The 21,258-nt window shown below is 55.0% G+C and overlaps 1 protein-coding gene across 5 annotated transcripts in view; it reads left to right on the forward strand.

Moving 5' to 3' along the window:
- The window catches only part of PIK3CD (phosphatidylinositol-4,5-bisphosphate 3-kinase catalytic subunit delta), a 49,658-nt gene that overhangs the window by 26,416 nt on the left and 1,984 nt on the right, over window positions 1-21,258 (forward strand). For 3 of the 5 annotated variants that reach the window (XM_057545121.1, XM_057545131.1, XM_057545126.1), the window contains 21 exons: window positions 9,000-9,172; window positions 11,825-12,053; window positions 12,163-12,392; window positions 12,812-12,991; window positions 13,297-13,446; window positions 13,921-14,010; window positions 15,019-15,240; window positions 15,940-16,036; window positions 16,140-16,270; window positions 16,762-16,812; window positions 16,894-17,061; window positions 17,153-17,274; window positions 17,472-17,615; window positions 17,791-17,890; window positions 18,037-18,215; window positions 18,310-18,422; window positions 18,648-18,726; window positions 19,271-19,438; window positions 20,024-20,147; window positions 20,345-20,490; window positions 20,685-20,817. In XM_057545121.1, coding sequence (XP_057401104.1) covers window positions 9,032-9,172; window positions 11,825-12,053; window positions 12,163-12,392; window positions 12,812-12,991; window positions 13,297-13,446; window positions 13,921-14,010; window positions 15,019-15,240; window positions 15,940-16,036; window positions 16,140-16,270; window positions 16,762-16,812; window positions 16,894-17,061; window positions 17,153-17,274; window positions 17,472-17,615; window positions 17,791-17,890; window positions 18,037-18,215; window positions 18,310-18,422; window positions 18,648-18,726; window positions 19,271-19,438; window positions 20,024-20,147; window positions 20,345-20,490; window positions 20,685-20,817 — 2,997 coding nt within the window. In that variant the 5' untranslated portion in view covers window positions 9,000-9,031. The remainder of the gene's footprint in view (window positions 1-8,999; window positions 9,173-11,824; window positions 12,054-12,162; window positions 12,393-12,811; window positions 12,992-13,296; window positions 13,447-13,920; window positions 14,011-15,018; window positions 15,241-15,939; window positions 16,037-16,139; window positions 16,271-16,761; window positions 16,813-16,893; window positions 17,062-17,152; window positions 17,275-17,471; window positions 17,616-17,790; window positions 17,891-18,036; window positions 18,216-18,309; window positions 18,423-18,647; window positions 18,727-19,270; window positions 19,439-20,023; window positions 20,148-20,344; window positions 20,491-20,684; window positions 20,818-21,258) is intronic. The other 2 variants (XM_057545139.1, XM_057545144.1) reach the window with 2 other exon arrangements.

A 21,258-nucleotide genomic window follows, 5' to 3' on the forward strand; every position in this document is an offset into this window, starting at 1 on the left:
TTTTCTCTATGCTTTCTGAAATGTTTTGTCCACAAACACATGTTGCCATGATAAATATATGTGCATTATTGGTTTCATTTAATGTGGGGACTATTTGCAGTGGCGTGTCATTCTAATGACTACATTCACTCTTGTTGTTTGTGTTATCATTTACTTAGACATTTCTTTATTATTTTTGATTTATGAGTTTCACAGACAATACCACAATCAATATCTTTGTGCATATAGCTTTTTCTTTTTCACTTTTGAATTGCTTCCTTAAGACAGTTTCCAAATTCCCCAAATTACCAGATATGAGACCATGGATCTTTCTCTTGATTTTGCTGTGTTGTATTGGGGGACCCTGCATGGTTGCAGGCCCAAGGCCCCCCTGGGTACACCCACGAACTGAGCATCATAGGAGATCATTGGGATAGAACTTTTTGTAGGGTAGTTGGCTTATTTTTTTTTCTGATGGCAGTAGCAGGAGTCAGTCTCTCTCTTTTTCCGCCCCCCCCCCCCATATAGAACAGAATTTCCAGAGACCTACACCTCTGTTTCTCTGATGTCTGTCTTGGTTTTCCCCCACTGAGGATTTTTTTTCCTTTTTAAAATATTCAAATTAGAAGTTATTGTCCTATTGAATAATATGGACTCAAAGGAGACACATTTAAAATGGGAGAGAGTGAAAAAATAAAAGAAGAAGGAGAAGGAAAAATAAAAAAGAAGTGAGGGAGGCAGAAGTGGGTAGACTAGGAAACCAGGGAGAAAGGTAGTTCATGTCCTCAGCTTACCTTCCAGGCAGACATTGGGATGCCTTCGTCTGCACAGTGTCACATGATTTTGTTATTTTGTCCAATCCCATCCTTCACCCCTCTGACCTCTTTTTCTCCAGGTGGCAGGAGCTGGGGTGTCAGACAGCTCTCCAGACAAGCCCATCCTTCCTCTTCCTGGGATGGTCTTCAGGATGTCCTACTTGCCTGGACTAAAAAAAAAAAAAAGAAAGCATTTGTATCTTGGAAGAATAGCACATCTATCCTAAAACTGTACCTGTTGGGGGCCCTGGGCCATGCAGTTCCCTCTGGCCTATGGCTTCATTCTTTTCAAGAAGGTGAAGGACGCAGGCTTCAAGGCTGGGCTGCTGGATGCCTGCTCCTCAGCTCCTTAAGAGCAGAGGATTGGGGTGTTTTGTGGCCTGTAGGGCCCAACGCCTTCCCTCATTTATCTGCTCTGCCAGCTCTGACCTGGGGCCCTGGCCTCATTGCTTTCCCCGCTCCATTCTTGCCTCCCTTCCTTCCATTTTCCTCACAGCAGCCAAAGCAGTCTTCTTCGTTAAGCGTAAAATCAGGCCGTCTCCGTCCCCTGCTTAAAACCCCCCAGTGACTTCCCACTGCAGTGGTGACAAAGCCTGGCTCCTCACCGAGGCTCCAAGGCCCTGCAGGATCAGCCACATTGTCTCTCCCCAGTCTCCCCTTCTGCTGTGACTCCCATTACCTGGTCTTCTGCCTCAGGGCCTTTGCACTTCCCGTTCCAGCTGCCTGGAACCCTATTTCATAGATCTTTGCTGGATCCTTCTCGTCATTTGGGCCTCATTTGCAATATCTCACCTGAGGACCCTTATCTGACCTGCCATCCAAAGGAGATGCTCCCTGCAAACCCGTTTTATCACATTCTAATCCTATACTCTCTGAAATCATCTTGTTTATTCAGTTGTTTCTTTTCTCTCTTTTTTTTTTTTTTGTCTTTTCCTGTTAGAATAAAAACTCCATAAGAGCAGGGATGGTGCCTGTCCCATTCCCTGATGGACACTTAGAAGGCGATCAAATAAATATTTGCTGAATGAGTGAATGAGTGAGTGAATGAATGAATAGGACTTGGGACCTTCAGCCTTCTGGGTCAAGGAGGGGCCCCTCATTCTTTTTCCTGAGGGTCTTTAGGAGGATGTGGTGGTTGAAGGATCTCCTGGCAGCCAGAGCAGGGTGGTGGTTTCTGGAAAGCTCCTCCGGGGTAAACATCCAGGAGATTCACCAGGTGGTGGGCCGTCCAGGTAAAGCATCTTCCACTCTGCTTCTAAAGCACTCACTTGCTCTCACTTTCCACCTAAGTTGGGCAACAGGAAAAGTGTCCATTTCATTCTCCGTGGGAGACTGACTGGAAATAACACTTGATTAGAAGGCCTTTTTGAGGCTGAGAAGTCCTGAAAATAAACCCGGGTCAAGAGGCCCAGCGTGAACTCTGCTCTGTTCAGCGTGATGTGGAAGGCCGGCCCCTGGGGCCCCCTGCCCCTTGTCACGTGGCTGCTGGTCTCGCATCCTCCTAGCCTGGGTGGATGGTAGATACTTAGACGGTGTGCGTAACTACCTTCTACAACTTTCTGTGACTGAGGCTCCTTCCCTTGGGCTAACTAGGTTGTAACTTTGGGCTCTGAAATCCAGGCATTGGACAGATGTTTTGTCCTCAGGTTAAGGACATGAACATCTCTTTCTATACAGGTTCATAGGAGCCGTCCAGGGGGACCTCTAGACTCTTGCTTTAGAATAACATCCGAAGGTACAGGGCACGTTTTGCCCAGGGCACCCCTCAGGGAGGAGGAGGTTTATCGCTCAGACAAGCAAGACACAACTTCCCTTCTTTTCCCACTGCCTGTCCCCTGCTGAGAGCGACTCATGTGTTCCCTTGGGAAGCTGTTCCCCAGGCACCAAAAAGCCTGTCTTTACATTGACAAAGGCTGGGCAGTATCTCCCGGTCAGTGCGTCAGCCACATTTGTGACGGCCACTGGGAAGAGGCAGAAGTCTAACAGACTCGGGAGACGCCAGCCCAGAGCCCCCAAAGTGGTGGAGTTTCAACAGGAATGAAAGGGATCCTTCGGCAGTCCTGAGCTTGGGACAAACCATCAGCCAGCTGGTCTGCCAGCCCAGGGGGACTATATAGGCTGCAAGGTCACTCCTAGTCCCGAAGAAGCATTTGCAGGATTCTGCATCTGGGATTCTACATCCCTTGCTTGCCCTTTTCCCTTAGAAATAACTTAGGGCCCCCTGAGGCGTTCCCTGCTGCCAGTGGGGAAGGATGGTGGTGGCAGATGTCCTTTTATCGAAATCTTTAGAGAAACTCCTCTGCCGGCCGCTCAGGACTCAGGAGGTCAGACCCCTCAGACCTTCACAGCTGAGAAACTGTTCTTCAACCTCAGGCCAGAGAAGGTGCATCTACCTGGGAATGTCTAGGAACAGCTCGCAGAGGGCTGGTGACAGAGACACCCCCCCCCCCCCAGCCTGGATGACTGCTGCCGTGCAGCTGTTCTGTGGATTGTGGGGGCCGGAAGTGGGAAGGTGAAAGGAAGCGAGCTCCTTCTTGCCCAGTCTTCTTTACTATTTTATTAACGATTCAGATGTGGACGGACAGAGAAAGCCTCTCTCAAGATTCTGGATGACAGAGTGAGAAGGATTGTTCATGGTTCTTCTTTGGTCCATCCCACTTTAGTGCCTTGAGGGTGGTCGTGACCCTTACTTACCTTCCTAGCCCCATGGCTCCACATCTGTGTGCAGTCTACTGATCCCAAATGACATCTCTGTGACCCCAAAGACCTCTCCCCTGGGCTCCAAACTGGGACGTTGCCCCTTGGCTCTCTCCACTGGGATGTTCAGTAAGCAGCTCAGATTCAGTATGTCTGAAATGGAGCTCTTGCTGTTTCGATTCCCCGCAAATCTTTCTCCCTTATACTTTCCCATCTCAGTAAATATCCACCAGCCATGCAGTCTCCCAAGCCCAAACCTGCCTGTCATCCTTGCTCCTTCCCTCACTGTCCCCCATCTGACCCCCCCCACCCCGCACCGCCCACCCCGCCACCAGCTCGTAGATACACCTTGATTCCCTCCCTCTCCAGTTCCATCTCCTCCTCCAGGATCAAGCCACAGTCATCTGTGGCACGAGCTGCCCTGCATTCTCGCCTGCATGCTTGCAACCCTCCAGCATCATTTCAGATGCAAATAGGATCCGGTGGCTCCCTTTCCTAAAACGCTCTAGGGCTGTGCACTCACTGCATCGCTCCTAGAGTGAAAGCCAGGTGCTTGCCCTGCAAGGGCTCTGCAGGACTGGTCCCTGCTGACCTCCTCAGCCCATCTCATCCCCCACCCTCCCCTACGCTCCAGCGGTAAGGGCCCGCCTTCCGTCGGCTCAGGACGCGATGGCTCACGCTGGCCCTCTGCCCCAGTGTCCTCCCCTCAGAGGGGCCTTTCTCGGCCTCGCTGTATGCAGTAGCCCCTCCTGCTGTCCTCCATCACATCATCACTAGACACTCTGTCCTTCACCGCATTGATATAACGCGGGAACATCCTTCTTGTCTACTGTGTCTCCCCTACTGGTGTGTAAGCGCCTTCTGGGGAGGGACCCTTTGTCTCATTCACCACTGTGTTCCCAGCGCCTCGCACGATTCCTGGTACTTAATAAATACTAGTCGAATAAACTAAAATATCTCAGACTGAGTGATATATACAAAATGTCAAATCCAATAATACATGAGTGCTGATTATTTCCGTGAGATGAAATTACCAAGAATAATTGTGAGTCCCTGCGTGTAGATTCAGGAAGTTAGTGTTCCTGTACAGACTGGGAGATCCTGGCTTACTGTGAGAAATATCTGGAGGGTTGGCAGCCAGCAAACTTGGTGATGTGGCCACCAAAGAACTTTCGGTGGGAAGGGGAGGCGGGGGAGGGGAGCCTGATACACTTTTAGGCCAAACAAATGGGAGTTTGGTGACTAGAACATTCTTCTACAGTTGGCCTGCCAGGCCCCATCTGGAGCATCTTGTTTTCTTGGAGTGCCAAACTTTGGCAAAAAAGTCTAAGTCTACTCTGTAGGGAGAACAGAGGTGCTGGGGCCACCATCCAGCAGAAGAACCATCAGATAACAACTCCATGTGCCTCTAGGTGGCAGCACAAAGGACGGGGCTGGCTCTTAGAGGTGGGCCAGTGTCCAAGGGAAGAAATTTCTAAACACTAGAAGCTTCCAAAAATGGAATGTGCTGCTCTATTAATGGAAATAAATACTTTCAGCTGCAAGTGACAGAAAATCCAACTCAAACTGCTCTAAGTTAACAGCAAAAAGGCGGGGGTGGGGTGGATTTTTTGGCTGATAGAACTGAAAATTCTAGGGATAAAGTGTAGCTTCAGGCATGGCTGGATCCAGGGAATCAAAGGCTGTCCTCAGGACCCTGCTTCACTTTCCATACTGAGCTCTGCTTTCCTCCATGTTGGTCCTTTCTCAGGTTCCACCCCTCAGAGCAGCGGGTGGTCACCAGCAGCTCTTGGTAGACTTTCTATCTTTTCTGTTCTCCCAGGAGAAAGTCCCCAAAGAAGTCCAGATGTCAAAACCCATGGGATTGACTTGATAGTCACATGCCCATCCTAGAATCACTGTAGCCAGAGAGGTACAACAATTGGCTGGGGCTACGTCCCGTTCCTGCTTCCAACCCAGTCCCCGTGGCCAGGGGAAATGCAGGGCTCTGATAGGCTGGGCCTGGGTCTCAGGCCACTCCGGGAGCCAGGAGAGAAGTCAACCCATCTGAGCCACTTGGACTGAGGGTGGAATGAGTTTGTGGAAGGTCCCCATTTCCCAGATCAAGAAACCGAAAGTTACCAGCGCCCGGGTGCCGCTTTCCCCCAGGGTAAACTGCCTTCCACCCGAGGTAACCCCCGTCTCTCCTTCTGCCAACATAGACTAGTTCCACCAGTGCGTGTTCTCAATATAAATGGGATCTTGAGCACATACTCTTTTGTGCCTGATGTCTTTCGCTCAGCTTTATATGTGTGAGATTCATTTATATTGTTGAATTGATAGATCATCCACTCTCACTGCTAATATAACATTCCATCGGGAGAGGAAACCACAGTTTATTTTTCCATTCTCCTGCTGATGAGCACTTGGGAAGTTTCCATTTGGGGACTATTATGAATAGCGTTGCTATACTCTTGTATGCTTCTTCTGGCGCACATGTGCTGGCATTTCTGGTGAGTGTATCCCTAGAAGTGGAATTAATTGCTGGGTTGTAGGGCATATGTGTTCACCTTTAGTAGATACTGCTAAACGGTTTTCCAAAGTGGTTGTACCAATCCGCATTCTTGGAGCAGTTCTAAAGCCTCGGGATTAGCTGACATCTGTGTCCCATACCTACTGAGAGCGACAGGTCTGGGCTTCGTGGAGAGTTGGGGCTTGTTAGCAGCTGCATCCTGGGTCCTGGGCCCACAAAGAGGGAAAGAGTTCCCATCTTTCTCCTGTCCCCTCTCTGGCATTTGATTCTGTCCTGCCCACACTATCCTGAGTCTTCCTCTTTTAGGAATGAGTTTTTAATATCAAAGTGTTTCCCTGCATCCCAGATGGATGAGTGTAGTGGAAGGCTTCATTTCCACAGCGCCGAGGTAGCCCCATCCATCCCTTTGGCTAGAGTCCTGGGGAGTTCCTGCTGCATGAGCTCATCTTAGCCTCAGGACCAAGTGGCCAAAGATGCCTTCCTGAGCTTGGCCAAAGCATTGTAAATGGATTTTCCAGAATTCCTGACTGTCCTCCACATTTTGAGTCAAAAAAAAAGCCTTTGGCCTGGCCGTTCTCAGAAAGAGGAACCCAAAGTAGGATGTGCTTTTACAATCAGAGGAAGTGGATCCCAACAGTGGTAACATGGTAGCACAGGGTGACATGCTGTCCTGCTGCTCAGAGCAGCTTCTGCATCTAACCAAGGGTGAGGCCTGGGGCCAGCTGGCAGAGCCACCAGAAGAACATCTCTCTCAAACTAAACACTTCCTTTCAACTATTTTTAAAAGTCATCTAAATCTCGGAGGATGTGACCCTAGGGTAAGGAAGTATTTGTCTAAAGAATAAAAATGATAAAACATGAAGGAAAAAGATTTGACTACATCAACATTCAAAACTTCTGCTCCTTAAAAAGACACATAAACAAAGCGAAAAGATGACTCGAATCAGATATTGCCAACTCACTCAAGCAACAAAAGAACTGAATCTAGAGAATGTAAGAAACCCTGCAAAGCAGTAAGGAAAAGGCAACCCCACAGAAAAAATGGGCAAAGTTTATAAGCTGGATATTTGCAGAAGGTAAACATTTTATGGATAATCAGAGAAATGCAAATTAAAATGAGAGCATTTCGCGCCCACCAGATTGGCAGAAATGAGTAAATTTGACAGTACCAAGTGCTGGCAAAGATACAGAGATTAAAAAGTTAAGGATGGGGCTTCCCTGGTGGCGCAGTGGTTAAGAATCCGCCTGCCAATGCAGGGGACACGGGTTCGAGCCCTGGTCTGGGAAGATCCCACATGCCGCAGAGCAACTAAGCCCGTGAGCCACAACTACTGAGCCTGCGCGTCTGGAGCCTGTGCTCCGCAACAAGAGAGGCCGCGACAGTGAGGGGCCCGCACACCACGATGAAGAGTGGCCCCCGCTCGCCGCAACTGGAGAAAGCCCTCGCACAGAAATGACGACCCAACACAGCCAAAAATAAATAAATAAATAAATATATTTTTTTAAAAAAAGTTAATGATGTGGTTATACCTGTCGTAGGTTATACTTATGATCTGACAATTCCACTCTTAGGCATGTACCCTCTACCTGCACTGCCAGTATGGCAGCCACCAGCCACATGTATTTCTTGAGCACTTGAAATGTGGACAGTATGATTGAGGAATGGGATTTTAAAACATTTTATTTAATTTTAATTCATTTAAACGTAAGAATTCACACTCGATTTGGTTATTGGAAAACGTTTAAGTATATTTGGAACAACTTGAGTCTGTGAACCTACTTTTTTAGCCTGTTAATTGTATGAAATCTACATAAGATGAAATACTTCTGATGAAAACCTAGCGTCCGAATTGTCCTGTAAGTGTAAAATACACACCAGATTTCAAAGACTTAACACCAAAAAAATGTAAAATATCTTGTTAGTAATTTTTCTGTACCGATAACATTGAAATGACCACAGTTCGGATATATTGAGTTAAATAAAATAGATTACTAACTTAATTTTATCTGTGTCTTTTTACTTTTTCAAAATGTGGCTACTGGTAATTTTGACATTACACATGTGGCTCACATTATATTTCTCTTAGACAGTGTTCACCAAGACTCTCACTTGTACACAAGGAGATGTGTGCAAGAATATACGTTGTAGCATCATTTGTAATAACCAAAATGAGTAGACACAAACCTTGAGGTTCCTTAACAAGAGAAGGGGTAAGTAAATTGTGGTTTATTTACACAGTGAAATATCTCCCAAGAGTTAAAATGAATGAAGTAGAGCTACATGTATCAGCATGGATAAATCTGGATTGCAGCGTTGAGTGGCAAAAACAAGTCGCAGAAGACTCACTAATCATACAATGCTTTAAAGCATAGAAAAATATTAGGAATTGTTTGTGGATACATTTTAGTATAATAAAAGGATAAAAACATGCATGGAAACTATAAACAACCAGAATCCAGGTGGTGGTAACCCTGAGTGGGAGAGAGACTCAAAGACCTCTTACTGTGTCTGTAACATTTTGTTACTTACCTGGCAGTGGGTTTGGTATGGCTGAGATATTTCAACAGCTTGTTTGATGGCTAAAGCCATTTTAAAGCCATTTGGTTTCTGGTCAAAAAGTTTCAAAGAACTTCAGCCTTCAGTCCCTCTCAAGTCTGGGGTTGTCTGCCCAGTGATCCTGCCATTTTCCATCTTTGCCAGCTGGTGGCCATGGTGAGGTCTCCCACGTGTGTGTGTTCCTGAGAAAAAATGATTTGGCATGGGTTTGTTGGTGTTTTAAACTGGGGGCACTGCCGTGAAGGATGCAGACAGAGTGCCTGCAGCTCAGCCTAGACAGTGACCTGGGGCAGCAGGAGCCACAAGCCACCTCCCGGCTGGGACTCCATCCCAAGCTTCCTGCTGACAAAAGTCCTGACATCCTGTTTTCCAAAGGGTCCTATTAAAGGACTCACCCAGCACACCTTAGGGCCTCACTTTGCCTTTGCTTCCTTTGCAGGACGATCGGTATCCGAGAATTAAAAGAGCAGGATGCCCCCCGGGGTTGACTGCCCCATGGAATTCTGGACCAAGGAGGAGAATCAGAGCGTGGCCGTTGATTTCTTGCTGCCCACGGGGGTCTATTTGAACTTCCCTGTGTCCCGAAATGCCAACCTCAGCACCATCAAGAAGGTACGATCTTGACCTTAAAACTTAATCCTCAGAACTTGGAACTCAGAGAAACAGACAGATGGACTCTTGCAACTCTCAGATTTGAGATCCTTAGCTATGAATTTTAAAAGATATGGGGGGGGGGCCTTCCCTGGTGGCACAGTGGTTAAGAATCCGCCTGCCAATGCAGGGGACATGGGTTCAAGCCCTGGTCCAGGAAGATCCCACATGCCGCGGAGCAACTAAGCCCGTGCGCCACAACTACTGAGCCTGTGCTCTAGAGCCCGCGAGCCACAGCTACTGAAGCCCGCACGCCTAGAGCCCATGCTCCGCAACACGAGAAGCCACCGCAATGAGAAGGCCGTGCACCGCAACGAAGAGTAGCCCCTACTCATGGCAACTAGAGAAAGCCCGCGTGTAGCAACGAAGACCCAACACAGCCAAGAATCTTAAAAAATAAAATAAATAATAAAACAAGTAAATTTAAAAAAAAAAAAGATATGGGAATTCCCTGGCGGTTCCGTGGTTAGGACTCCACGCTTTCACTGCCCGGGGCCCAGGTTCAAGCCCTGGTCAGGGAACTAAGATCCCACAAGCAGCGTGGTGCGGCCAAAGAAAAAAATTAAAAGATAAAAATAATGTCCAAGAATTGTTTAAAAACTCACAGTTGAAATCCACCTAGCTTTCCAAATTCAGCTCCCGCCTTTATCATGGCACGTTTACCCTCCCTAGATGCCTGTGAAGGCGTCAGGGTGCTGGTTCCCATGGTGGCCTTTCATCCTCTCCGTGACCTTGCCATCATGTTTGAAACCACACCCCATCCATGGCCGCTTAAGAGTTCTACCGGTCTTTTGTCTTCAGAGCTGTCAACATAGTCAACATTATCTTTGGAAATGGTTTTTGGCTTTGTTGAATAATTTTCAGCGTGGATTACTGAGTCAAAGGATGAAATATCTGAATGGTATTTGGTAGATCTTGTCTTGTGACCTTTCAAAGGGCTTATCCCACTTGCAAAGTGTGGGATTTAATGGGTCATGGCAGAGGACAAGGCCTTAGCCCGGAATTTGAAAAGCTATACTTGGGAGCAGAAAAAAAAAGGAGAGAAGCAATGGACCATCCTTGAGTTTTGTTTTGTTTTGTTTTGTTTTTTAATCTTCCCTTCCTGGGTGTTTCTTTAAAAATGAAATTTCTTTTTTTTCCATTTCAAAAGTACTATGGACACATTGAAATTTAGGAGAATAAGAAAAAGTAGAAGGAAAAAATCACCCATGATCCAGCCATATGAGACAACCACAGTTAACACTTTGGCTGTTTCCTATTTTCTTTTCTATATAGTGTTTTTTTGTGATAGTTCTGATTATGAATTTTTATATCTTTTTTCTGAGTTAACATTATAACATCCTTTTCATGTTATTAACCTTGTGTAAATATTTTAATCTTTTGTTTTGTTTGTTTTTGCTTACAGGGCTCTACATGCATATTATTAAAATTCCAAATACCACAGAAATATAAAACACATCGGTCTCAGCAGTCTCACCTCATATCCCAGTTCAATTTCAATTTCTTTTTTTTTTTAAGATTTTTTGTTGTTGTTGATGTGGACCATTTTTAAAGTCTTTGTTGAATTTGTTACAGTATTGCTTCTGTTTTTATGTTTTTTGTTTTTTGGCCGAGAGGCATGTGGGATCTTAGTTTCCTGACCAGGGATCGAACCCACCCCCTGCATCGGAAGGCAAAGTGTTAACCACTGGACCGTCAGGGAAGTCCCCAGTTTCAATTTCTTAATATTTTAATTTATACCAGGGATCAGACAGTTAAGATTCTAGGCTTTGCTGGTCATATGGTGTTTGTCACAACTACTCAAGTCTGCCATTGTAGGGCTGAAGCAGCCATAGACGGTGTGTAAGTGAATGGGTGTGTCTGTCTTCCAGTAACTTGGCAGACTGTAGCTTGCAGTAGTTAATACGTTTATCATCGTTTTTATGGGAATGGGCTTGAATTACAACTGCTGTTCTACAGCTTGGGGTCTTTTCCCACTTAATGCTGTATCTGGGAGCCCTGTGTGCGTTGGTACAGGTATCCTTAGATTCTGGGTCACATGCCTGTGCTATCCCTTTGCATTGATGGACCGTAATTATCCATCCCCTGTGGAAGAAAAACAGAGCTGTTCTCTCCTTTTCCATCTTCTCTGTGACTCAGCGGTGAGCACCTTTGCACTAAAACTTGGCGCTCCTGTGATCCCTGGGGACTCCTCACCCCGAGGCCACACACTGGACACAGCCCGCAGAGGCGTTTACGGCCCCCTCGGTGTGTGAAACTTTTCTGAATTACTTGCCACCATTTAAAGATCAGGGTGATGAACCAGGAACGATTAGCTGGGTGCCTGGAGGTCAAGTCTGGCTGGCCATCTCTCAGGGTAGCCTACGGGGGAGACCGTAGGACCCACCGCTCCGCTCCAGATTTAGCACCTACCTGGCCCCCTTCATAGAAGGGCAGGGACGGAGACTCCCGGTGACCCTGTGGTCAAGGCTCAAGGGATGGAGAGCGTAGTGGTCCTGGGATCTTGCCTTTGCCCCCTTGTCAGGGTCGTGAGACCAGCCTCCCCCCGCCTCCCCGCTCCCTGTGGCCCCGCCCACCTTAGGGGAGGCGCTGAGCGGCCACTTTCCCTCCCAGGTGTTGTGGCACCGAGCCCAGTATGAGCCGCTCTTCCACATGCTCAGCGACCCCGAGGCCTACGTGTTCACCTGCGTCAACCAGACCGCGGAGCAGCAGGAGCTGGAGGACGAGCAGCGGCGGCTGTGCGACATCCAGCCCTTCCTGCCCGTCCTGCGCCTGGTGGCCCGCGAGGGTGACCGCGTGAAGAAGCTCATCAACTCGCAGATCAGCCTGCTCATCGGCAAAGGTGCCCTGCCGGGGCCAGGCCGTCCTACCTCCGCTGGGCCTGCCCCCCGCCCCGCCCCGCCCCGCCCCGCCCCCGAACCCCACGCTCACCCGGCTGCCCTGCCCCTCAGGCCTCCACGAGTTCGACTCCTTGCAAGACCCGGAGGTGAATGACTTCCGAGCCAAGATGCGCCAGTTCTGCGAGGAGGTGGCCGCGCACCGGCAGCAGCTGGGCTGGGAGGCCTGGCTGCAGTACAGCTTCCCCCTGCAGCTGGAGCCGTCGGCGCGGAGCTGGGGGCCGGGCACCCTGCGCGTCCCCAACCGGGCCCTGCTCGTCAACGTCAAGTTCGAGGGCAGCGAGGTTAGCGGTGGCTCACGCCGGCCCGTGTGCTGCATGCAGGCTGCCGTGTCCACGGGGGACACTTCCCCTGTGAGACTCCCGGTCACCCACCGGCCTCCCCAGTTCATCCTCCTCCCAGCAACATCGGGTGGTATTTGTAGGGTGGCCATTGCATACGAGGGGCTTGGCCGAACGTCCCACCAGGCGAGTTCCACAAGGCAGAGTGACCACGAGGCTTTGGTCCTTGGTCCGCTCATGCATCCAACAGGTATTTCCTGGTGTCGGCCACGTGCCGTCATCAGAGCCTGCCGTCGTGGAGCCCACGTTCGGGGGGGCAGGGGGCGCCTAATACTTGCAGATGGGCCAGCCCACCCCCTGTGCCCCAGAACCCCGTGGGCTCTTCGCAGGCGTGGAGGGCTGACCCTCCCTCCTCCCCCTAGGAGAGCTTCACCTTCCAGGTGTCCACCAAGGATGTACCCCTGGCACTGATGGCCTGCGCGCTCCGGAAGAAGGCCACGGTGTTCCGGCAGCCGCTGGTGGAGCAGCCCGAGGACTACGCGCTGCAGGTGAACGGGAAGCACGAGTACCTGTACGGCAGCTACCCCCTCTGCCAGTTCCAGGTGAGGGCTGGGGTCCGGGAGGGGTTCCTGGGTTCCCTGCAGTCCTGGCCTGGGGCCTGGCGGGGTGGGGGGAGCTGGTCCTCAGCCCCTCTTGACCCCGACAAGCCAGACCTTGGGGGTCACGGTGAGAGCACCCCCTTGCTGGGCTGGCTCTCCCCGTGAGCACAGGGAGGTGGGCGGGGGCAGGAAGGGCCAGCAGGAGAGGCCCCAGAAGGCCTGGCGTGGGCAGGGGTCAACGTGGGGCATCCCTGGGTAGCCGGTCATCCAGGGAACCGTGGAGCCGCTCACCCCGCCCCCCATCTCAGTACATCTGCAGCTGCCTGCACAGCGGGCTGACCCCCCACCTGACCATGGTGCACTCCTCTTCCATCCTCGCCATGCGGGACGAGCAGAGCAACCCCGCCCCCCAAGTCCAAAAGCCGCGCGCCAAACCGCCCCCGATTCCTCTGAAGAAGGTGAGCCGGCGCCTTGCGCTTACCCTGCCCTGCAGCCCTCCTTCCCACCTGTGGTCCAGCCCTGGAGCCTATTGGGCATCGCCCTGGACCAGCCATAGGTCCAGGGGCCCCTTGTCTCATGCCTTTTGGTTGCTTGGGGTTGAGAGTTGGGCCTCTGGGCTGGGGCGGACTCCTGTCTGTACTCCCGGGGCAGCCTCCAGGCCTGGCGCTCGGGCCGCCTGCCCCTCCTGTCTCCCGTGCTGTAGGCAGAACTCCATGCCCTGCAGCGCTCGGGGGTCTTGCGCCCCCTGGGGCGCCCGCGCGGCAGGTTTTCTGGTAAAGGATGGCGTTGCGGGCAGGAACCTGAGCCCTGCCAGAAACCTGCAACACCCTTGCCGCCGCGGTGGCCACGCGCCCTGACAGTGGCCGGGAGCGCGAGCCTCCCCTGAATTCCTCTGCTTTAATGCCCCCGCTTCTCCCCTCCGCCCCGCCCAGCCCGCCTCGGTGTCCCTGTGGTCCCTGGAGCAGCCTTTCTGCATCGAGCTGATCCAGGGCAGCAAAGTGAATGCCGATGAGCGGATGAAGGTAAGGGCTCCTGGGCCGGGAAGGGCCCGGGGAGTGTGTGTTTTTTGCACAAACACGGTGGCTGTGGCCTGGAGGGGTGGCGGAGGAAGAAGGTGGGGGCGGGTCACACGAAAGCCACCCGACCCGACCACATTACCCAGCATCCCTGCCGGGGGTGGTTGTGAGCTGCTTCAAAACAGGAAGGGGGGAGGGGAGCGGGCCGGCCGGCCAGAGAGGACAATTCGGAGAAACCGGGCCCAGCGAGTTCTGGGTATTGACTTTGGTGGAGGTAGTGGCGACAGGCCCAGCCCAGGGATAGAGGAACCGCAGAGCCTGGGAGGTGACAGGCGCAGAAGGGAAGCCGCTCCAGCTGGGCCGGGGCCAAGCCCACCTCTGGGTCGTTCACATGCCCACCTCCTCTGGCCTCAGGACAGCCCTGTGAGGTGCAGGTTTTCTCGTCCCATTTGCAGGACAGGAAACCCGGGTCCAAGGAGGTCGGGGCTCTTTGGGGAGCACTTTTTGGTTGGGGTAATTTCACAAGCAGGGCAGGCGTGGGCTCCCGTGGATGAATCCTGGAGGGGTGGATGGGGCAGCTTTCTGGCCGGGCGATGAAGAGGCAGGGCGAGATGTGCAGGCGGCATTAAGTCCTTCCCTGCCGACAGGGGCTCACACCATTCTGAGCAGTGGGGGCACCCTTGGGTGCTTGAGCTAGAAGGGCCCCTGGAGTTCCCGAGCCCCGATGGGGAAGCTGAGGCCCAGAGCAGGGAACCGACACGCCCCGGGGTCCCGCAGTCAGTGGGGAGCACAGTCCACGCCGCCCTCCCCTCCCCCCCAGGACCACTCCTCCCCCTCAGGCAGCCAGCCCTCCCTTTTCCAGACCACCTTCAAGCACCTGGCGGGGGAGGGCTCAGACCCGCATGAAATGAGGACCTTTCAGGAGGAGATTCGAGCCTTAGGTGGGAGGGACACCCGGGCGGGAGAGGGAGGCTGGGCCTCTGCCGCCTGCCACCCGCACCGCGCCTTCCCCAGCTGGTGGTGCAGGCCGGCCTCTTCCACGGCAACGAGACGCTGTGCAAGACAGTGTCCAGCTCGGAGGTGAGCGTGTGCTCGGAGCCTGTGTGGAAGCAGCGGCTGGAGTTTGACATCAACGTCTGCGACCTGCCGCGCATGGCCCGCCTCTGCTTTGCGCTCTACGCCGTGATTGAGAAGGCCAAGAAGGCTCGCTCCACCAAGAAGAAGTCCAAGAAGGCGGTGGGTGGGGCCGGTCGGGAGGCACTCTGTGATGGGCCCAGTCCCGTCCCGCAGCCCCGGGGCCACTGCTCATCCCGTTCCCAGCATCCCAGCTGGCACACAGCCTGGGGATGGGGTCCAGGAGGGCCTGTGAACCCCAGCCTCTCCACACCGCGCACGCGCGCACACACAACACACACACACACACACACACACACACACACGCTGGCCACCACCCCTGCCTGCCATGTGATGGTGCTGGGTTCCTGGGCTTATGAGCACAGTGACTCGGAATATCTGGGCCTGAGCCTTTGGTCCTTGCGGGAACCCGGAGGGAGCTCCCTGCTCTGGAAGGACAAATGCAGTGTCCTTGCAGGGAGCAGGGTGGCCTGAGTCAGCAGCCAGTTGGAGACAGAGTGGTGGTCGAGCACTGAGTCACTGGGCCCAGGATGTGACTGACCACCGAGCCACCCTGACTCACTCGTAGCTGAGCTGGGCCAGCTCCCTGGGGCCTATGTGGTTTGTTTGAGGCTTTCTCAAGAAGCCGAGAGGGGGATGCGTCCAGGAGCAGAAGGGAGCCGAGGGGTGACTGACTCTGCCAGCTGCTTCAAAGGGAGTCTGGGCGAGGGTGGGAAGCGTGGTCTGGCTGGGCCCATCCTGCAGATGAGCAAACGGAGGCTTTCTGGCGGCTGGCCGTGACCTGCCCGGTTTCTCTCCCAGGACTGCCCCATCGCCTGGGCCAACCTCATGCTGTTTGATTACAAGGACCAGCTCAAGACCGGCGAGCGCTGCCTCTACATGTGGCCCTCCGTCCCAGGTTGGCCCAGGCCAGGAGGGAGAGGCAGAGGCCGGGGGTTTGGGGAGGTGGGTCCCACACGTGATGACATTCCCCTTGCAACTCCGTCTGTCCTTGTATCCAGACGAGAAAGGGGAGCTACTGAACCCCTGTGGGACCGTGCGGAGTAACCCCAACACTGAGAGCGCGGCCGCCCTGGTCATCTTTCTCCCTGAGGTGGCCCCCCACCCTGTATACTACCCTGCCCTGGACAAGGTCAGTGAGGGGGCCCTCGCCATTTGGGGTCCAGGACCCACCCTGCCCAGAAACCTCGAAGCTAAAGGTTAACTGTCCTGACCCTGCCTCTGGGGCTCCCCAGGACATGGTCCCTGCACCCCGTGAGTTGCCCGGGGCTGGGGGCTGGGTGCCCACACACGCTTGGGGGCTTCCTGGACTCTCTGGAATCCTCGTGTGTCCTAGAGCAGCGATTCTCAACCAGGGGCCGCTTTGCCCCCCAGGGGACGTTGGGCAATGTCCAAAGACATTTTTGGTTGTCACGACTAGTGGGAGAGATGCACCTGGCATCTCATGGGTGGAGGTCAGGGGTGCTGCTAAACGCCCTACAGCACGCGGGAGAGTCCCCACCACTGAGGGTCACTGGCGCACAAGGTCGGCAGTGCCGAGGTGTTGACACCCGCCCCGGGGGCCCCCCCGCCAGGCTGGCCCAGGCCCCGGGGTTGCCGCTGACAGCAGGGTCGCTCTTGCAGATCCTAGAGCTGGGGCGGCATGGGGAGCACGGGCGCTTCACGGAGGAGGAGGTGAGCTGGGGGCCGTGGGCGGTGGGGCGTGGACCTGGCTGCAGCCCTCACCGCCCCCCCACCTCCACCTGTGCCCCTCAGCAGCTGCAGCTGCGGGAGATCCTGGAGCGCCGGGGGTCCGGGGAGCTATACGAGCACGAGAAGGACCTGGTGTGGAAGATGCGGCACGAGATCCAGGAGCACTTCCCCGAGGCGCTGGCCCGGTTGCTGCTGGTCACCAAGTGGAACAAGCACGAGGACGTGGCCCAGGTGGGCGGCGGGGCCGGGGCCGGGGGAGGGGGCAGAGTCTGGAGCCAGACCGCAGCCTGCGCCCCCTGCCCTGACCACCAGCACCCCCCAGATGCTCCACCTGCTGTGCTCCTGGCCCGAGCTGCCCGTCCTGAGCGCCCTGGAGCTGCTGGACTTCAGCTTCCCTGACCGCCACGTGGGCTCCTTTGCCATCAAGTCCCTGCGGAAACTGACGTGAGTCCCGCGGTCTTCCTCATCTTCAGAGGGCGGCTTTGCCCCAATGGCCCGGGTCTAGGCGCTGGCTGGGGACCTCTCCTGGGGGCCTGCTCAGGTGAGGCTGGCCTCCCGCACCTACCCTGCCCCCTCACCAGCCGCAGACCCTCTCCCGAGCCGTGAAGCTCCGGGCCCCAGCCAGCCTCCCTTCTCTGCAGGGACGACGAGCTTTTCCAGTACCTGCTGCAGCTGGTGCAGGTGCTCAAGTACGAGTCCTACCTCGACTGCGAGCTGACCAAATTCCTGCTGGACCGAGCCCTGGCCAATCGCAAGATCGGCCACTTCCTCTTCTGGCACCTGCGGTAGCTGGACTCACCTGGAAGGCCACGGGGAGGAGGGGCCTCTTGCCTGCGGGCCTCGCGTTTCCCGCCGGCCAGCCCGGGTGTCCTCGGTGGCTGGGTCCTGCCGGGCTGGGAGGGGCTGTGTGGCCCCGCCTGGCGAGGCGAGGCGAGGCTCAGCCCCTTCTTCCTCCCCCAGCTCCGAGATGCACGTGCCCTCGGTGGCCCTGCGCTTCGGCCTCATCATGGAGGCCTACTGCAGGGGCAGCACCCATCACATGAAGGTGCTGATGAAGCAGGTGAGGCGCGGGGCCCCCGCACCCCTGCCTGGGCTCTGCTTTGGGGCAGAGTTGTCCCAGCCCCTGTAGGACCGTGTGGGCCAGGACGAGGCTCGGAGCCTGCCCCTCCCGGCCTGCCCACGCTGCCCTCCCATCCTCCTGGCCAGGGGGAAGCGCTGAGCAAACTGAAGGCCCTGAACGACGTCGTCAAAGTGAGCTCCCAGAAGACCACCAAGCCCCAGACCAAGGAGCTGATGCACCTGTGCATGCGCCAGGAGACCTACCTGGAGGCCCTCTCCCACCTGCAGTCCCCGCTCGACCCCAGCACCCTGCTGGCTGAAGTCTGGTGAGCCCCAGGCCCCAGCCGGGGCCTCCCCACCTCCTCCCCTCCCCCCAGGCCCTGAGGAGGGCCCGCTGCTGACTGCTCTCTGGTCCGGCAGCGTGGAGCAGTGCACCTTCATGGACTCCAAGATGAAGCCCCTGTGGGTCATGTACAGCAATGAGGAGGCGGGCAGCGATGGCACCGTGGGCATCATCTTTAAGAACGGGGACGGTGAGCAGGCCAGGCCCTGGGGAGGGACCCGCTGAGGCCTTGGCTTCCCCTCGCCCTGCCATACTACCCTCGGCGGGCACACCTTGCGGTGGGGGTCGGGGGCGGATCTCCTGGAGGGTGAGCTGACGAAAAGACAGAGTCTTGGGACTCTGGGGCCTGGGCATGGCTGAGATTGGAGAACCCACCAGAAACTCATGCCTTTCCTCCCCGGGGGCGGCTGCGCAGACCTCCGCCAGGACATGCTGACCCTGCAGATGATCCAGCTGATGGACGTTCTGTGGAAGCAGGAGGGCTTGGACCTGAGGTGAGAGGCCCTCCCGTCATCCACTTGTGCCTGCACCAGGCCTAGGACTGTACCCCGTTGGAGGGGTCCCCTGTCAAAGCTGACATTACCACCTCAGCTGGAAAAAAGACTGGCTCTTCTAAGAAGAGCAGGGACCAGTTTGAAACTCGGGGTCAGGGAGGCAATAGGGCCTCAGGATGAGGGTGGAGAAGGCCAGCCCTGGCCCTTTGCACTGTCTCCCTCCACTGGTCCCTTTGCCTCAAGCATCCCTGGCTTCCTGCCCCATCTTCTTCCGAGCCACCTGGATTTTTCTCTCTGAGCAAACATGAGTTCAGCTAAGGTGCCGACTCTTCCTCTCTGCATCTTGGGTGCTGGTGTGACCTCTCCAAGGAACCTTCCCTGGAGCCCTGGGAGTCAAGGGCTCGCCCCCAGTACCTGCCTCCTCTTTTCAGCAACTTGAGTAGCATCTCCTGCAGCCTTTTAGGGTTAAGCTCCTCGGGGTCAAGAAGCCCCTGGGACAGCCCTTGACCACTGTGTCCACCTGCCCCTCCTCCCACCTGGCTAGGATGACCCCTTATGGCTGCCTCTCCACCGGGGACCACACAGGCCTCATCGAGGTGGTGCTTCACTCAGACACCATCGCCAACATCCAGCTGAACAAGAGCAACATGGCGGCCACGGCTGCCTTCAACAAGGATGCTCTGCTCAACTGGCTCAAGTCCAAGAACCCTGGGTAGGTTTCGGGCCCAAGGGACAGACGCCCTCTCCTTCCCAAGAGGCAGACCTCGGGAATCAAAGGCAAGGAGGAGGGCCTTTGACAGTCTCTGTGGCTTCTTGGCTCAGCCGAGGACCATCCCACAGATGCTGTGGGGTGGGGTGGTGGGGGAGTGGGTCAGGTCTCTGTTCCCGCATGTATCAGTTAGTTATTGCCGCACAACAACCACCCCGAACTTAGGGGCCTAAATCACAAATCTGCAACTTGAGCTGGCTCAGCTGAGTGGTTCTTCTGCTTTAATCACTTATGCAACTGCTCTCATCTGGTAGTTTGACTGGGCCTGGAGGGTTGCACGTCTGGGGCTTCTCTCCATGTGGCCTCTCATTCTAGCCTCAGCTTCCTTCCATGGCAGTAGGGAAGGTTCAGGAACTGCAAGGTGTCTTAAGGCCCAGGCTCTGGAAGGAGCCCAGCATCACTTCCTCCATGTTCTGTTGGTCCAAGCAAGTCACAAGGCCAGAGTCAAGGACAGAGGACATAGACCCCACCCCTTGGTAGAAGGAGCTGCTAAATGGTGTGGCCGTGGTTTCCATCCCTGCCCCGCAGGGAGGCCCTGGATCGAGCCATTGAGGAGTTCACCCTCTCCTGCGCTGGCTACTGCGTGGCCACATACGTGCTGGGCATCGGCGACCGGCACAGCGACAACATCATGATCCGAGAGAACGGGCAGGTAGGGGTGGCGTGGGGCTGCCACGGGCATGGTGCCTGCCGCCCGGCGCCGGCCCGCTGGCCGTTCTGCTCTGCACACGGCTGCTGGCGGAGCGCCCTATCCAAGCCCTTCCAGCTCCCTCTCCCTCCCCAGGCTCCTCTGGGTGAGGCACTCTCCTTTTTGACTCCTTTTGGGTCTTTGCTCTTCCCTCCCCTCAGCTGTTCCACATTGATTTCGGCCACTTTCTGGGGAATTTCAAGACCAAGTTTGGAATCAACCGTGAGCGAGTCCCATTCATCCTCACCTATGACTTTGTCCACGTGATCCAGCAGGGGAAGACGAATAATAGTGAGAAATTTGAAAGGTGAGGGTGCCTCAGACCCCCGAGATGCCCCTTGGTGCCGGGGGCCCCAGGCGGGGTGCACTGGGGGCGGTCAGTCAGAGGACGCTGGGGCTTTGTGGGCACGGCTCCTTCCAGGGTGAGGGCGGGCTGGCCGGCTGGCTGGGGTGCGGGCGGACGGGAGGACCCAGGGCCCCCTCCCTGACCTCCCACTGCAGGTTCCGGGGCTACTGTGAAAGGGCCTACACCATCCTGCGGCGCCACGGGCTGCTCTTTCTCCACCTCTTTGCCCTGATGCGGGCGGCAGGCCTGCCTGAGCTCAGCTGCTCCAAAGACATCCAGTACCTCAAGGTAAACGCCAGGGCAGGGCCCCGCCAGGCAGGAGACCAGGGAGCCCCAGACTCCTCGAGGCAGCACCCCCAAACCCCTGAGCCTGGTGGACCCACAGGGCCCTCCTGACTCGCGTGTGCTCACACCGGCCTGGGACCCGGGTCTGGCGGGAAGCCACCGGCTCTCGCCCACCCTCCCGTCCTCCGCAGGCTGCGGGTGTTTCCACTTGTACAAGAGGGTTCCCTCCATGGTTAAAAACTGTCTTTCCTTCCTGCGTCTTTTCAGTTTATAAGACACTGGGGCGGGGAGTGAGGGGAGGGGGGTGGCCATGGCCCCCGAGTTCCTGGGAAGAAGCTGCTCCCTCCCTTCTTCCTCCTGCCAGCTTCCAGTGGAGAAGGCCAGGCCGCCTGCCTTCAGGGCCAAGACCTCCCGGCTCGAGTTGGCATCTTATTTTGAGGATGG

Source organism: Balaenoptera acutorostrata, chromosome 1 (assembly GCF_949987535.1).
Source record: "Balaenoptera acutorostrata chromosome 1, mBalAcu1.1, whole genome shotgun sequence".
NCBI lineage: Eukaryota > Metazoa > Chordata > Mammalia > Artiodactyla > Balaenopteridae > Balaenoptera > Balaenoptera acutorostrata.